The 18334-nt window shown below is 44.4% G+C and overlaps 1 protein-coding gene across 1 annotated transcript in view; it reads left to right on the top strand.

The window, feature by feature from the left end:
- Window positions 1–11919: 11919 nt before the first annotated feature.
- Window positions 11920–18334, top strand: part of ETF1 (eukaryotic translation termination factor 1) — a 33073-nt gene continuing 26658 nt past the window's right edge. The window contains exons 1-2 of the mRNA XM_044280940.1: window positions 11920–12078; window positions 12179–12295. Coding sequence (XP_044136875.1) covers window positions 12210–12295 — 86 coding nt within the window. The 5' untranslated portion in view covers window positions 11920–12078; window positions 12179–12209. The remainder of the gene's footprint in view (window positions 12079–12178; window positions 12296–18334) is intronic.

The following is an 18334-nucleotide window of genomic DNA, read 5'->3' as shown; positions in this document are numbered from 1 at the left end:
TTTGCACTGACTCTTTTTCTACCTGTAGGTATCCAACTGCCATCTTCTTGGGCCACTACATCAACTGTCGGACCAGAAACGTAATTTATGCACTCATTTGTGATTGTGGAAAAATTTATGTTGGCCAAACTAGTCAGGAGCTGCGGAAACGCATTCAACAGCACTTATCAAATATTGCTCTGGCTCGTCGGGACCGTACTCAAGCAAAGAAACCATTGACCTCTGTTGCTGCACACTTTCTGGATTGCCACCAATGTAATACCTCTGGACTTAAAATTGCAGGACTAGATATGGTCTGCTCCACTGTGAGGGGAGGATCGTCCACATCCCAACTACTGCGTCTAGAATCTAAATGGATCTTCAACTTGGACGCGGTGGCTCCTAATGGACTTAATGAGGAACTTACCTTTACTGGCTTCTATACATAAATTGAATATATACAAACGTGTATGGGCGATTGCTCTAATTCGATGGGCATGTGTCCCCCTCTAGTTATTATTCCCCTATTCCCCTCATCAGGTGTGAGATGTGACGGGGATTTTGGTCTGATTGAATGGAGTATCCAGGCAGCCTACATATAGCAATGAAGCGTGACTTAAGTTGATCAGTTTGAGTTGATATTGAAAATGTTCATCAGGGGAACATAGGGCGTCATAGTTTACATGATGGGTCCACATGAGGACCTATTGCATTGTGTTACCAAGATGCATGTAGCATCTTATGTTTGTACTTACTTTTCATTTTATTCCCTACAGGTCTTCTTGTTTTCATCTTTTTCCTTGCACGGGCACGCACCCTTTTCACTTCACTTCTACTATTTCCGTGTAATCTTACACGGTCTTCCTCTTCACTTATATATTCATATGTGTTGTTTGTCACATCCTAAGTTGATTCTAATTTTTATTTTAATTTTAATCTCAATTTTATTGATTTTTACTATATATTCTAATGCTTAGGATTTATATTGTCCAATTGTCACGAATGTAATCTACATTGATCATAACTACACAATATACCTTATATCCTGTGGGTTTATACGATTATGGTACGACTACTGTTATCATCATCAGGTCACTTTGCAGTGTGCTGACATCCTTTGACCCCACCTTTCAATTTGATCAACTCACCTAATCTAATTAATGTATTTATCATATATTCAGTGCTGTCTGTGATTCATATATGATGTGTAAATATACAAATGCAATCTTTTGTTGATGGCACCATATTTCTATTTTTATTTTATTTTATATTTAACTTTATTTTTCATTCCTTCATAAATGTTTTTATTGTCTCCGCCCCCAAGTTTGGACACACATTCTTCTCCCTCTCCAGCATGTTGAATGCACTGTGCGCTCCACGATCCTCTGTGGAGCGCAGGTTGCGTTCCAACATGCGTCTCATTGTGGCTCCGAACTTCCGGTTATGTGATTCACACTTCCGGTATCTCATTGCCCATTTAGTGTCTCCATTGCCCCACTCATACATTCATTCATGGCCCCCTGCCTATGACTAGGCATGGCCGTTACATTGCCCTCTCGCGTGGTGGCCGCATCGTGCGACCTTTTGATCTTGAGGGACGCACGGTGCGTTCCACCATGCGTTTCATTGCGGTTCCATGTCCGGTCACGTGTTCTGCACATCCGGGACCTGGAGCCGCACAGCCAGGGTCTGTATGCACTCGTGAATTGGCTCAGAAATTCATTGTATAATAATTGTTCAAATTTGAATATGGGGCATTACTTGATACTCGCTTCAATGATGCATTAAATGAAATTTAAGAAATTTAAAAACTATCATCATGACAATTAGGTATCACTATGGTTCTTGGTGGAACGCATATGTGACCTGCACTTCCGGGTTCCGCTCACAATTGACCCAATACACCCTTTGATTGCTGACAGCGCTTTGCTGCACAGGTGAATCCTATGTAAATTTCATGAGTTACCCTTTATAAACTTGACAAACCCAACAGTTGTTCTCTTACTCCTGAGGAAGCCGGGTTGGTCCGGCGATACGCGTTGGGTGCGTTCTTAATCTTACAGGTCCACTACACCAGCGACTCATTTAGGTTTGACTTCCAAATATTTCAGACTTTATTTTGGTTTGTTTGTATTTTTCATGGTCTTATCGTACTTTTTCATTTGTTCGATGATGGTCATTGCATATTTCATGTGCTGGTATATATAATATATGCTTTATTGTGGCACTTAGTGGACCTGTGTGTGTCGGTTGTATCCATGTATACCGCACACTGTTCTAAATTGTACACATTTTTAAATTGCTTTTTTGTTGGTTTGTCTAATAAACTTTATACTTTTTGATAAATCTGGATTGTTGGATGTGCATAATTGGGGTGGTTCTGTTGACTCTTCCTTGGGTCTGTCGCCAGTGCACTACATGTTTTTTTACCACCCTTTGCACTCCACATTGTATTAGGTGTGCCCCCTCATATGTGTAATTCTTGATTGGTTTGGGGTGAATCGTATTCTCCCGTTTCAGAGGGAGTGGCACCCCACTTGTGCAGCGTATCTTTGTGTGTTTGTATATTTTTATACTGTCATGGCGGCCTCATTGGAGGCTAGGGAGGCTTTGTGGAACTCGCAGGTCACAGCTGTGTTTCATGACACGGATCTGGATGGTGGTGGTGGTCATAGTAATGATTTTAGACAATTGACCATGGAACTAACAGAAGCACACAGGCTTTTTACCAGAGTATGGTGGAATATACGTAGCCTGGAGGAATATCTTAAGTGTTCAATTGCCCCAAGGGGGCTTAGAATACAGAAATTTCCAGCTTGGGAGGTTACTCCCGAATTTAAATCCAACTGGGAGCTGGGTCTTATGCAGTGCTCTAAGATACTGATGGGTATGCTTATAGACCATGACAAAACTTTATTAAATGATGTGAAAAGCAAAATCAGGAATTTAGAATCCAATCTGCTAACAATGGATAAGGACATGGTTACAGCATTTAAGGTTAAATTACAGTCTAATCTAGAGAGCTATGAGAAAGAAATTATGACTGGAAAGAAAAATAAGTTTCAGAGAGACAAAACAGATTTTGAATGTAAGCAGGCATTCAAATGGAGACACACTGGCAACTCACGTAGTAATGGTCGGGGTCATGCGAACACCAATACTTTTAATAAACGTGGTGATAATATGGTATCGAACTCCATTGGTTTCAATAGTAATACCAGTGACGGTTTTTTATCCGAAACAAGCGACGAAGGCGTACCAGGCGAGGACTACGTAAATCCCAGAAAAAGAACATTCACGCAACAGAGAGGGAACAATCACTATCCTGCCACTCGCAAACGACGACCCCAACACTAAAAGGAGCTTCCATTCTGGAACTCCCAACGGATGAGGACGGCTTGAAAATCATTAATCTGTCAACATATTCACTCACACATATGGAGAGATCTGTACTGGTAAGAGGTCTTTCTTTCTCCCCCATGAATAGGTTAAATAAATTTGAGTTCATAAAGGATGTTTATTTGTTTTGCAGACAATTATGTTTCAGAGCATTATATGCTCAACCTTCCTTGGTACAACAGTTACCAGAGGATGAAAGGGGTGTCTTCATAGACTTGATGGACTTGCTGAAAGAAAATGAATGTGATATAGGTAGGCGTCTATTCACGCCACGCAGACCATCTATAATTACTCCAACATTGAATCTCTTCCCTAATATTCAATTATTTTTTCAGGTCATGGTGGCAGAAATCAGGAAACTTCAGGTGGATACTATTCATAACAAAAATTTGACTAGAACAGAATTTGTGGCCATCCAGAATTTGCAGAATAATGCAGCTTTTATCATTAAGGAAGCAGACAAAGGAGGTAATGTGGTCTTATGGGAGACTGGTTTATATCTAGTGGAAGCTAAGAGACAACTAAATAACAGCCACTTTTACACCCCTTTGCCCACAGACCCTACCACAACATTCAAGAAAAAATTGGATCGACTCCTTATGTCTGCCTGGCAATTTAATATCATTACCAAAAAAGAAAAGGAATTCATGGAAGTTAAATTTCCTATTACTCCAACTTTTTATATGCTTCCAAAGGTGCATAAGAATTTGACTGTACCACCTGGACGCCCAATCGTGGCGGGGATAGGTGGTCTCTGTGAACAGGCGTGTATTTACCTTGACTTTTTCTTGCAGCCCTTTGTCCTAGGTCTTCAGTCACATCTTAGAGATTCCATGCAACTAGTACAACTCCTACAAGAGATTCAACTTCCTCCGGGCACAGTGATACTTACATGTGATGTAGAATCCCTGTATTCAAATATTTCACACAGTGATGGTATTCAAGCTGTCCGATATTTCTTTCAAAAATCCACTACTGGGGACCCAGCACACCATACATTCTTGGTGAGTTTGTTGGAGTTTGTTCTCCACCACAATTATTTTGTGTTTGATCGCATCTTTTACAGACAGGTTTCGGGGACTGCGATGGGGGCACGCTGTGCGCCCTCCTATGCCAACCTTTTTCTAGGATGGTGGGAGGAGACACAGGTGTACCCCATGGCCTTGTATGACGAGCATGTCATCACTTGGCTCCGCTATATTGATGATCTTTTGATTTTCTGGCGGGGCACAATTGAAGAATGTACTGAGTTTGTGGGTAGGTTGAATGCCAATCCATATAACATCTCCCTCACCCATAGGATTTCGGACACCACTGCTGACTTTTTGGATATACGATTGAACCTGGTTGATCAAGGTATCCGCACATCGTTATTTCGCAAGGAAACGGCGACCAATAGTCTCCTACACTTTGACAGCTTCCATCCGGCCCATTTGCGAAAGGGGATCCCTAAGGGACAATTCTTAAGGCTACGACGCAACTGCTCTACCATGCCTGACTTCAATGAAGCTGCGGGGGACCTGACAACCAGATTTCGAACACGTGGTTACCCCAAGAAAATAATCTCAGGGGCATTCGAAACGGCAAAGGTGGCGGACCGCTCAGATTTGTTAAAATCGAAACCCAAATCCCTCAATACTCAAGTACATCTCATTACCAAATACAATAACCAATGGCGAGATTTATATAAAATATTAAATACACACTGGCACCTTTTGCTGGCTGATCCCAAATTGAACAATCATGTTAATCCTAAACCGAAGATCATTGCACGACGAGCCCCGAACCTACGAGACAAATTGGTACGTAGTCATTTTCAGAGAGCCGTACAGGGTTTGGGGAGGGGCTGTAGACTACGGGGGACGTACCCATGTGGAAATTGCAATATTTGTCAATACATGATTTGCACTGACTCTTTTTCTACCTGTAGGTATCCAACTGCCATCTTCTTGGGCCACTACATCAACTGTCGGACCAGAAACGTAATTTATGCACTCATTTGTGATTGTGGAAAAATTTATGTTGGCCAAACTAGTCAGGAGCTGCGGAAACGCATTCAACAGCACTTATCAAATATTGCTCTGGCTCGTCGGGACCGTACTCAAGCAAAGAAACCATTGACCTCTGTTGCTGCACACTTTCTGGATTGCCACCAATGTAATACCTCTGGACTTAAAATTGCAGGACTAGATATGGTCTGCTCCACTGTGAGGGGAGGATCGTCCACATCCCAACTACTGCGTCTAGAATCTAAATGGATCTTCAACTTGGACGCGGTGGCTCCTAATGGACTTAATGAGGAACTTACCTTTACTGGCTTCTATACATAAATTGAATATATACAAACGTGTATGGGCGATTGCTCTAATTCGATGGGCATGTGTCCCCCTCTAGTTATTATTCCCCTATTCCCCTCATCAGGTGTGAGATGTGACGGGGATTTTGGTCTGATTGAATGGAGTATCCAGGCAGCCTACATATAGCAATGAAGCGTGACTTAAGTTGATCAGTTTGAGTTGATATTGAAAATGTTCATCAGGGGAACATAGGGCGTCATAGTTTACATGATGGGTCCACATGAGGACCTATTGCATTGTGTTACCAAGATGCATGTAGCATCTTATGTTTGTACTTACTTTTCATTTTATTCCCTACAGGTCTTCTTGTTTTCATCTTTTTCCTTGCACGGGCACGCACCCTTTTCACTTCACTTCTACTATTTCCGTGTAATCTTACACGGTCTTCCTCTTCACTTATATATTCATATGTGTTGTTTGTCACATCCTAAGTTGATTCTAATTTTAATTTTAATCTCAATTTTATTGATTTTTACTATATATTCTAATGCTTAGGATTTATATTGTCCAATTGTCACGAATGTAATCTACATTGATCATAACTACACAATATACCTTATATCCTGTGGGTTTATACGATTATGGTACGACTACTGTTATCATCATCAGGTCACTTTGCAGTGTGCTGACATCCTTTGACCCCACCTTTCAATTTGATCAACTCACCTAATCTAATTAATGTATTTATCATATATTCAGTGCTGTCTGTGATTCATATATGATGTGTAAATATACAAATGCAATCTTTTGTTGATGGCACCATATTTCTATTTTTATTTTATTTTATATTTAACTTTATTTTTCATTCCTTCATAAATGTTTTTATTGTCTCCGCCCCCAAGTTTGGACACACATTCTTCTCCCTCTCCAGCATGTTGAATGCACTGTGCGCTCCACGATCCTCTGTGGAGCGCAGGTTGCGTTCCAACATGCGTCTCATTGTGGCTCCGAACTTCCGGTTATGTGATTCACACTTCCGGTATCTCATTGCCCATTTAGTGTCTCCATTGCCCCACTCATACATTCATTCATGGCCCCCTGCCTATGACTAGGCATGGCCGTTACATTGCCCTCTCGCGTGGTGGCCGCATCGTGCGACCTTTTGATCTTGAGGGACGCACGGTGCGTTCCACCATGCGTTTCATTGCGGTTCCATGTCCGGTCACGTGTTCTGCACATCCGGGACCTGGAGCCGCACAGCCAGGGTCTGTATGCACTCGTGAATTGGCTCAGAAATTCATTGTATAATAATTGTTCAAATTTGAATATGGGGCATTACTTGATACTCGCTTCAATGATGCATTAAATGAAATTTAAGAAATTTAAAAACTATCATCATGACAATTAGGTATCACTATGGTTCTTGGTGGAACGCATATGCGTTCCACCAGCCGATCATGTGACCTGCACTTCCGGGTTCCGCTCACAATTGACCCAATACACCCTTTGATTGCTGACAGCGCTTTGCTGCACAGGTGAATCCTATGTAAATTTCATGAGTTACCCTTTATAAACTTGACAAACCCAACAGTTGTTCTCTTACTCCTGAGGAAGCCGGGTTGGTCCGGCGATACGCGTTGGGTGCGTTCTTAATCTTACAGGTCCACTACACCAGCGACTCATTTAGGTTTGACTTCCAAATATTTCAGACTTTATTTTGGTTTGTTTGTATTTTTCATGGTCTTATCGTACTTTTTCATTTGTTCGATGATGGTCATTGCATATTTCATGTGCTGGTATATATAATATATGCTTTATTGTGGCACTTAGTGGACCTGTGTGTGTCGGTTGTATCCATGTATACCGCACACTGTTCTAAATTGTATACATTTTTAAATTGCTTTTTTGTTGGTTTGTCTAATAAACTTTATACTTTTTGATAAATCTGGATTGTTGGATGTGCATAATTGGGGTGGTTCTGTTGACTCTTCCTTGGGTCTGTCGCCAGTGCACTACATTTCAGTTCTTGAGTTAAACATAACTACATTTCAGCATTATCAGTAATTTCTGTGTGCTTTTGCCTTGAAAATCCAAGCAAATAGACCTCTAGCACAATTCCCTTAAAATAATGCATCGCATATCGTTATCGCAATTTTTAGGGCCCTAATCGCAATCGCACAAAATTCCCATATCGTGCAGCCCTACTTGTCATAGTACAAGGGGGAATAAGTGGTCCATGCTGGTTGTCCTCATCATGATCTGGACAGAAAAATCTCCTCCTTGCTCACGAAGTCAGATCGCCGTAATCTTGCGATGCGATTTTACACTCAATAAAACCACTCAGTAATATGGGACAGGTATATTGTGGACATGCTAGCGGCGATCTAGCCACGCATGTCCGCATCTCTATAGGGTAAAAAGAGGTGACAGAATCCATTTAAATGAATACGTGCACGGAAAGATCAAGCTGAGACACACACAGCTGGGAGTCAAAGCAAGATCTCTAGTTTATTGAGGAACAGATGACATTATATAGGGCAGCAAATATAGAACAGGAAGAAGTGCAGGGCTCCAGATGGCGACCAAAATGGTCGCCAATGCAACTTAAAATTGTAAAATGGCGACAAGACTTTGTTGTCTTGTCGCCTAGACCCTCCGCTGCTCTGCCTCTTTAAACAGGGGGCCTCGCAGCATGAAAACCCGAAACATGAAAACCAATGCAAGGGGGAGAAACCGGGCCCAGACCGGCCGCAGTCTTCCCACAACCAGACTATTCGCTTCGGACTGATATTCTTCCTGTGCCGCCTTAAATCACTGGTACTTCCGGCATCACAGCGCCAGCGGTGGGAAATACTGAGCGATATCTGTAAGCTCCTGCCTCCAGGGGGTGCTGTGGTCGGGATGGTTATGCTGCCTGGCAGTAAGGTGAATGGCCAGGAGGCGATAACAGAGGATGGCCCGGTGTGTGCCGGGTCTGCAATGTCCACTCTCCTCTCCCTACTCTGCGTCGTCTTCCTGGTGACCGCTAAAGCCCGGGCCGCCGCTCTCACTCCGCGACACGAGGAGAGCCAGCGACAGCTCGAGATGGCATTGTGTGAGGTGCTCACTGCAGCAGGTAGGAGAGGATGGTTAGCAGTTGCCCTTGGCAACCAATCAAACCCGTTCATGTTCTCTGAGCTGCAGGCTGACTGGTTGCTATGGGCAACTGCCGCACAGAGGATAAGACGCCCCAAAATGTTCTTGTCTGGTGGAATAATTGGGGATGACTGTTTAGGCTGGACACCTGCAGTTTCTGGTGCACCTCAGCAGTGATATGTGCACTGGTGCATAATACACTGAAACCTGCATACAGCCTTATGAAGGTTTTATGATTCTAGAAACACCCTTAGGGGGTCATTTATCAAATTGGTGTAAAATACAGCTGGCCATAGCAACCAATCAGATTCCACCTTTAATTTTTCACAGCTCCTTTGGAAAATGAAAGGTAGAATCTGGTTGCTATGGGCAACTCAGCCAGTTCTACTTTACACCAGTTTGATGAACCCCCTTAGTTCTTAGTAAATCCTTTACAGTAATTCTGGTGTCTAAGGGTGTGTTCACACGTGGCAGATTTATTGGAGACATTTCTGTGACTGTCCCATTCAACTGAAGGCAGTAAACTATGCACCTGCTGCAGGAACAACCCCATTCAGCTGACTGGAAGTGCGTTTCGGTCACAGCTACACCTTTAGGATACATTCACACGAATGTATTTTGTTTCCATGTCCGTATTTTCGTTACGGAGCCCGCAAAAAAGATAGAAATTGTCCGTTGTGTGGACAAGGATAGACATTGTTACAATGGATCCGCAAAAAAACTGATGCCATACGGACGTCATCCGTTTTGTAGACGCCGGTGCTCCAGATGGCGACCAAAATGGTCGCCAATGCGACTTAGAATTACAAAATGGCAACTAGACATCGTTGTCTTGTCGCCATTTACGCCTAGACCCTATGCTCTGCCTCTTAAAAAAAAAAAAAGGCTTTCATCCAGCAGACATACGCTGCAGACGTCTGCTGGGTGAAGATCCTCCCTTCACACTGTGGCCAGTGATTGTTTTGATGCCACTGCAGCCAAACATTTTCATGGAGAAACCCATGACAAGCAGCAGAGGCCTTGAAGCGAATAAGCCAGGACCCAGAACCTAGGGATTACCAACACAGAGCTGGCTAGTAGTGATGGCCTTGCGGTTCGCCCGGTGGTCGGTTCGCGTCGAATTTTGCTTGTTCACGATTTGCTGAACATGCGAACATATGGCGATAGTCGCACCCGCCATATTCTTTTACATTGTGAAGAACTTTGACCCATGACACATCCGTCAGGTGGTACAGGACAGCCAATTGAGACATTTCAGCACATGGACATACCCCCTACCTTATAAGTAAACCTGATCTGGCCGGTATTTTACATTCAGTGTTTTGCCAGTGTAGGGAGAAGTTGCTGTGTGGAGCAGGGACAGACAGTTAGGGACACTAAACGCTAGCTAATAGCGCCACAAAAGTCCTTTTAAGCACTAGTATAGGTGTGCTATCGATAGGTGTGACTTACTGAGGGGGTAATATACTTATAATATACTTTTTAACATATAAAACATATTATAGTGGATTTGTATTGTGCAGCAGTTGTGTGCGGTTCTATACCGCAGCTATATAGAGGGACAAACACTATGAAAAAAAATAGTTATAACTGGTGTGATATACCAGTCGCCCCCCCAAAAAACTGATACTTTCTTTATAGTGCATTTGGGTACTGCAGCATTTGTTTGCTGTTTTGCTGATTCCTTCTGCTACACACAGTGACAAACGGTATTGGAAAAAATAATCATAACTGGTGTGCGCATGCGAAAATTATATTGCCAATATTTTGCATTGAAAAAAATAATGAATGGAGATCGCAAATTCGAATAATACATCTGGTATGTCACTGTCCATGTTGTGGGACTATTTGTGCACTTCTAGTAATTATTTCTTGATTGCAAATATGAGCTGAAGGTTTTTCAGGTTCCCCTGCAATTAAAATGGATGGGACCCGCCGCAAACTTGTGGTTCGTGAACATTTGATCGCGTTCGCACACCGTCCCGGGAGATGTTCGTCCATCACTACTGGCTAGTCTGACAGGTCATGGAAATGAGTGTACAACCCCTTTAACTGCGTGTGCTATAGCTTAGAAAACCCCATCAATATTATATGGCTTTTAAATTTGGCGACTAGAAATTTCGTTTGGCTCCTAAAGTTTTCAGGTTAGGAGCCATAGGCTCTTTGATTTTTTTTTTTTTTTTTTAGTTTGGAGCACTGAAGGTGTAAGGTGGCGTATAGCTTTTCTATTGACTATAAACTGTGTACTTTCTGTCACATCTATGTGCAACAGGAAGTTTCCCCCTCCCAGATGGGTGAAGCCGCTTGCTTGAGTTGAACAGAAACTGTTTTGAGGCACATAATAAAGCTGAAAGTAAGATCCTTGTTCTAGGCGTTGTCTGGGTGCCTGGCCGCCATTATATAGCTTCAACAAGCAAGTATCCATTTTGTCTCAATATTCCATAACAACGTGTCCCATGTGGGAAATCTCACTGCTGCAGGCAGTCATTGGCGTTTGCATCCACCTGACAAACAGAAGTTGATGAGTAGAACACAGCTGCAGGTAAGTACTCTTCCCTCCATGTGTGCGGGGCGGCAGATCCCGTCAATAGACACCTCCAAGGTTTACAGACCCCTTAAGTTCTTCTATAATAATAATAATAAAAAAAAATATATATATATATATATATATATGAAGCTGTATGAACATGGCTTTAGTCATGTCTCTAAAGCTCCCATTTCCTTAGTATTTCTATTTAATATCCTCTTGACTTTGACCTAAAAACTGAATGTGTGGACCCTGCCTTACATACTATGGAGTCCTCTGTCAGCTGGCCCCAAATGGTGGGAAGAACTCCTCTTTCCAGACAGAATGCATTGTTACCCAGCAATGGGCATAGAATATGGAACAAGGTAACCGGGCAGGTTTATGTTTGCTGCCTGGTCCTCCGTGTCCCACACGTGAAGGGTAGTGGCCATACTCCCTGCGCAATAAGGACGTCTGGTGAAGGCCTACACTCCGCGTCCCACCACAAGGAGTCACCACTAGCGCATCCGCGGCCCCAGCCAATCAGGATCTGCCTTATTTCCACTAGCTCGTCCAATGGAAACGCAAAGTGCTGGCGGCGGCAGGAAGTGACGTCGGGTACCCCATGTGAGCGAGCCTGCAACACATGCAGCAGCCGCGGCGAAGAAAGAAGCCGGTTTCTACGTCACTTCTGGGAGCTGGGGCTGACTCCATTGAGATCGGACGTCGTGGTCTAGACGGAAAGCCGGGATAAGGGGACAGGTGAGCTGCACGTTCCTTGCCCACATGAGTCGGGGGCACGGCCTCCTGGCATGTAATCTCTGGCGTGATGTGACCAACCGCTGGCTTTTCTGTTGAGCAGCTCTCGGCTTCAGACAGGAGGAGGAGAGAAGATGGCGGACGATCCGAGTGCGGCAGACAGAAATGTGGAAATCTGGAAGATCAAGAAGCTGATCAAGAGCTTAGAGGCGGCCAGAGGGTGAGTGAGAGGCGGCGGAGCGCGGGACGTTCTGCCCCGGGAGGCTCAGGGCCCTGCGCCCACTGCTGCGCCACATGCGCCCTGCCTTATGTCATGTTTTGTGTGCGCGGTTTATTCCTTCCATTGGGCTGGTAAATCCCCGTTCACACAAATTATTTTCCTTTCTTTAACCTTCAGGATGGCACTATAATAATAACCCATTACCTGCCTTAGTGTGCCAGCCTGGGGTGTGGGCACCACATCTCCTCCACCTGACCATTCTGCCCTGGGTGACTCCTTTAACCAACCCCATGGGATATTTCTGGTTTAACTGGCCATAATGAAGCCACTGTTACCTGTGCTGGTAGTCTGTGGGGGAATTAAAGGGGCTGTCCATTATGATAGTGTTTTTATACAACAGGCAGAATGGTTTGAAATAACATTATTCTCCTCGTTGGGTAGATGGTGTAGAGATCTACGAACAGCATCTGCTGATATAAAACTGATGTCCTGGTGACAGATGCCTTAGACTTTTCTAGTGCTGCTCTGGAAGCGTCTGGCCGAGGATAGCCGGCTTCACCTAGTTATCAGCGAGCACTCCTCAGCTTACGTCAGCAGAAAACAGCCCTGCGGAGTGCCTTTACTGGGTGCTCATATGCACTGGGTGGATGATTTTGTGGGAATATTGGTAAGCAGGTATCTGTTGGGTGTTTTTATATATTTATATGTCCTGCCTTTTAAATAAGCCACCACTCTGGTCACTGTTGGTTTTGCGGTGATGGAGTTACCTGCAGCCACCACGTGATCATATGTGGCCACTACGGCTAGCGATTTTAACTGCAACTATCATGTTAGTGATGAATGGTACAGGCCTGCTGCAGGCATAATAGGGCCCGGAGTGGCTGGACATTTGAGAAGTTGGGGGTTATTTTAATTTATAAAGCCCCTCCCGATCAGTGAAACCCCTCTAAACTGGTCATACACAATGAATAAGTCATCCAAATCCTGATGGTGGGGTCAGCTGACTACCGAATCTGCCTGGTGATCTTCCTGAGCGCTTGTCAGCGGTTTCTTCATCTCTTCTCCTGATAATAGAGGCACACTTGGGGAAGTATGCATGCAAACGGTGGAGACAGGTTCTGCCATCTAGAGTCCATGGCCAGTCTGCACCCTCACAGGCAAGGTGCTTACTGAAGGGTCATTGTCTTCACCTTTCTATTACTGATCTATCCTCTGGGGTCAGGGATAGATAATCAGTAAGAAAAAGTAGAGTACCCCTTTAAACTTATTAAAAAAAATATAATTCATTCAGTGTTGCTGATCGCTGCGTTGTAAGACTGTGCTGCCATATAATGGTGGCTGGATTCATCTGATGTGAGGGGGAAGATGAGGAAAATGGTAAGTACCACTTTATCATTGACGGAGAGCCGTGCTGAAATCCAGCAGTGTCCATCCTGCCACCCATTCCTATCAATGGGAGGCAGCGCACAGGATCGCCTCAGAGGTCCTCTGCACTGCTCCCCGTTAGAACTAATGGGAGGAAGAAAACAACCGGGCGCTGGCAACATTCCAGCGTCGTTGGTCCACTTCAAAAGGCCCCATGTGAACAGCTCCTAAGGCCTGCAGTGTTTTCTGTCTGCTTTCTAATGAGTGGATCTAAGGCAGGCATGTCCAAACTGCGGCCCTCCAGCTGTTGCAAAACTACAACTCCCAGCATGTCTGGATAGCTTACAGCTATTAGGGCATGCTGGGAGTTGTAGTTTTGCAACAGCTGGAGGGCCTCAGTTTGGACATGCCTGATCTAAGGAGAAAAAGTTTAGTATTGTACAATGTTTAGTAAACTCCTTAAAGGGAACCTGTCACCTCCCCAAACCATCCCAAGCCGCCAGCAGTACCTGCGTGTAGCCAGCAGCATGTTTCTGATGATGCCTTTTTTTTTTAAAGGCAGATGCAGCAAAATACTGAAAACTTATTGTTTTATCCCCTGCCGGGTTCCCTTTAAGGCTAGGTTAGATTCTGCTTCTGTTGGGAGCCTCCATTGCAGATTCTGGCAAAAAATACCACAGGATGCACCACAGACTGACTGACTGTCTTAACTGAAACTGACAGACTCCATTAGAGTCAGTGGCTCCCTCCAGCGCTGTTACTTTCTGTCATAGAAGTGACCCAGCGCTTCTTTGGTAACACCCCATTTTTTTTCTTGCTAGACCTTAGTATTAAAGGGCTTCTGTCACTCCACTAAACTAATTTTATTTTTTTGTCTCCTTAAAATCCTTATGCTGCGATTTCTCAATATAGAGGGCCATTACTCAATTTGGTTCAGTAGTTATATAAAAAAACTGACTTTTATAATATGCAAATTACCTTTCTAGCAGCAGGTAGGGCGGCTACCTGCTGCTAGCAGCCGCATCCTCCATTCATAACGACGCCCCATCATGTTGATTGACAGGGCCAGCGGACGCGCTCATTCTCTGACTGGCCCTGTCTGCGTTTTAAATCTCGCGCCGGTCTTCAGTTGGCGCAGGCGCACTCAGTGGAGGACGCTCGCTCGGCCGCTCCATCCTCAGTACGCCTGCGCCAATGACGTCACATGTACACCCTGCGCAGGCACACTGAGGATGGAGCGGCCGAGCGAGCGTCCTCCACTGAGTGCGCCTGCACCAACTGAAGACCGGCGTGAGATTTAAAACACAGACGGGGCCAGTCAGAGAACGGGCACGTCCGCTGGCCCTGTCAATCAACATGAGGAGGGGGCGTCATTATGAATGGAGGATGCGGCAGGTAGCAGCAGGTAGCCGCCCTACCTGCTGCTAGAGAGGTAATTTGCATATTATATAAAAAACTGACTTTTATAACTACTGAACCAAACGGAGTAATAGCCTTATATATTGAGAAATCGCAGCATAAGGATTTTAAGGAGACAAAAAAATATCAGTTTAGTGGAGTGACAGAAGCCCTTTAAAAACATTGGTGGCGCAGTGTGCCCTCCCCACACCCAACCCCAGTATTAAAAAAAAATTGGTGGTGCAGTGCCACAGGGTCGCCTCCTCTCATTGATGGCAGTTGCAGCTTCTGATCGGAGCCTCAGCAGTGTCCTGGGGCTCCGATCGGTTACCTTGGCAGCCAGGACGCTATTGAAGCCCTGGCTGCCATGGTCAGCTCCCTGCTGCCGTGTGCACAGGGCAGCAGGGAGAGAGTGTGAAGTCCTAGTCACCCTAATAGAGATCTACCAGGGTGAATAGAGCAAGGGTTTTAGCCCCTAAGGGGGCTAAAAGTGAGGAAAATGAAAAAAAAAGTATAATGAAAACCAATTTAAACAGATATTCTGTGCATCTTTATCGGCCTGAAAGTTCGCAGATTATCGGTATCGCTCTAAAAAAAAATCAATATCGGTTAGGGCTGCACGATATGGGAATTTTGTGCGATTGCGATTAGGGCCCTAAAAATTGCGATAACTGTATGCGATGCAATATTTTAAGGGAATTGTGCTAGAGGTCTATTTGCTTGGATTTTCAAGGCAAAAGCACACAGAAATTACTGATAATGCTGAAATGTAGTTATGCTCAACTCAAGAACTGAAATGCACAGTGTTTTTCTAAATAAAACATCTTTTACTAAATTAAATAGCCTATTTGCATTAGTACAAAATACAAAACTTGCCATTTTCTTAATAGCACTGCACAGAACAGATAAATAAAATAGAATAAATAAAAGAACATTTGTTCATTAAAGCCCCTCCTCCCTCCCCATACTGTAACTGATGTATCGCCGGCCGCGCTGTGCAGCATAGCGGCCGGCGATACATCCGTGTCAACCACATAAAAAGTCAACCATCGCTTTATAAGGCGCACTGACAAAAAAGTTTGTCTTATAAAGCGAAAAATATGGTAATATAATTGCAGCATTTTTGGGTCGGCCAATTGGCGATTGCGATATGGCGATTAATTGCGATTGCTTTTGCGATATATTGTGCAGGCCTAATATCGGTCGATCCCTACTATAGGGAAACCATTGTGCCGAGCAGTGTAGACCACACTCTTGCAGTGGCGGTTATTTATTATTATTTTTTTCCTCAAATGTGACCAGCACAGGATAAAAGGGCAAAAATTAGCTTGCACAGAAACTGCCTGGTTTTTCCACCACAGTTTTGGCCTAGGGGGCTTGAAAAATCTCCCCTGCGCAGGTAGCAAGTGTTGTATTTTACTTTAATATGTCATATGGCAGGAAAAACATGTTGTTTTCCAGCAAATTGCTGTGATACCAGCCTAAGCTCTGTGTGGTAGTTATTGATGCTTTTTAACCCAAAACCATCAGGAAGAAATATCCTTCCTTGACATTTTTCATTCCTTTACAACCCACATCTGGCTTTGGCTAAAATAAAATAAAAACTGCCACAAAAAGCTGTGTTGATGCCACCCTGAGCCCAGTTTCACAGGCATGTGTTGGGTCTATAAATATGGTCCATGTGACAGCCCCTTGTCCCAGATCAGCCACTGCTCCGCTGGGCAGAGCTCACTGTAACACTGGTTTATGATGCTGACCAGCCTGACTGTCCTCTACTCGCCGCTTCATGAGTAAGGGCTGGAGCTGGCTGCATCATACTGTAGATCGCTATGAGGTCTGCTGCACGTGACTGTATCCATCGAATGGGGTCTGTGTGCATCCTGCAATATTTGCGGGACCCCATGTAAAAGGCTAGTTCCGCAAAACAGATAAGAATAGCCTGGCCACATGTATGACATCTGTGTGCATTTTTATTTTATTATTTTTTGCGCTAAATTTCCCACAGAGTTTCCCACATAGTTTTTATTCTCTGGACTAATCCATCACTACCCAGGCAGGCTATACTTCTGTGCTTGCATGGATTTCCTCCGTGTTCTCCAGTTTCCTCCCACGCTCCAAAGACATACAGATAGGGAACTTAGATTGTGGGGACAGTCTGATTCTAATGTCTGTAAAAGTGCTATGGATACTGAATATGTCAGCCCTATATAAATGCGTAAAATGCATAAGCGTATGTTCACTTGTCAGATTTTTACTCTGTTTTCAGCTTGGTTCTGCACCAAAAAATGTGGCATTTGCGCTGAGGTACATGCAGCCGAGGATTTTTCACGTGCAGTTGAAATGAAAGAATGTTTGTTTAATACAAATCCCAGAGGCGGGGAGCTTCGATTAGCGGCAGTTAACCCCTCCAGCCTCCTGTATTAATGTAATGTTATCATTGATTGCGCTGTACGCCCCCCCCGCCTCCTCATTAGTGGCAGTGTAATCCTGGGGCTCCGATTGGTTACCATGTCAGCCAGGACGCTACTGAAGCTCTGGCTGCCATGGTAGCATCTCTGCTGCTGTGTGTACTATGCACAGGGCAGCAGGGAGAGTGTGACGTCCTATTCACCCTGATAGAGCTCTATTGGGATGAATAGGACAAGGGATTAAAAGATTACAGGTTCTGGCCCCTAAGTATTTAATAGTTATTAAAGGGGTTCTGCACTTTCAATTAACTGATGATCGGCGGGGGTCCGACACCCGGCACCCCCGTCGATCAGCTGTTTGAGAAGGCAGCTGCGCTCCAGCAGCGCCGCGGCCTTCTCACTGTTTACCGCTGGGCCGCCCGCCCACTGACGTCACGACTTGTATCAACTAGAGTGGGCGCGGCTAAGCTCTGCTCACTTGAATGGAGCTTAGCCGCGCCCACTCTAGTTGATACAAGTCGTGACGTCAGTGGGCGGGCGGCCCGGCGGTAAACAGTGAGAAGGCAGCGCCGCTGCCTTCTCAAACAGCTGATCGGCGGGGGTCCCGGGTGTCGGACCCCGGCCGATCAGAAGCTGATGATCTATCCAGAGGATAGATCATCAGTTAATTGAAAGTGCAGAACCCCTTTAAATAAAAAGTGAAAAACCAAATATTAAGTATAAATCACCCCTTTTCCCACCGTTTTTGTTATTTACAACATTCATCTGACAGGTTAGGTCATCTATTTTTATAGAGCAGGTTGTTACGGACGCGACAATACCAAACAATAAACATGACTACTTTTTTGCTGGTTTGTTTCAGTTTTAC

The sequence above is a fragment of the Bufo gargarizans genome, chromosome 2 (genome assembly GCF_014858855.1).
Source record: "Bufo gargarizans isolate SCDJY-AF-19 chromosome 2, ASM1485885v1, whole genome shotgun sequence".
NCBI classification, from domain to species: Eukaryota; Metazoa; Chordata; class Amphibia; order Anura; family Bufonidae; genus Bufo; species Bufo gargarizans.
The sequence above is the reverse complement of the archived record's forward strand: the minus strand, read 5'-3'. Positions and strand labels throughout refer to the sequence as shown.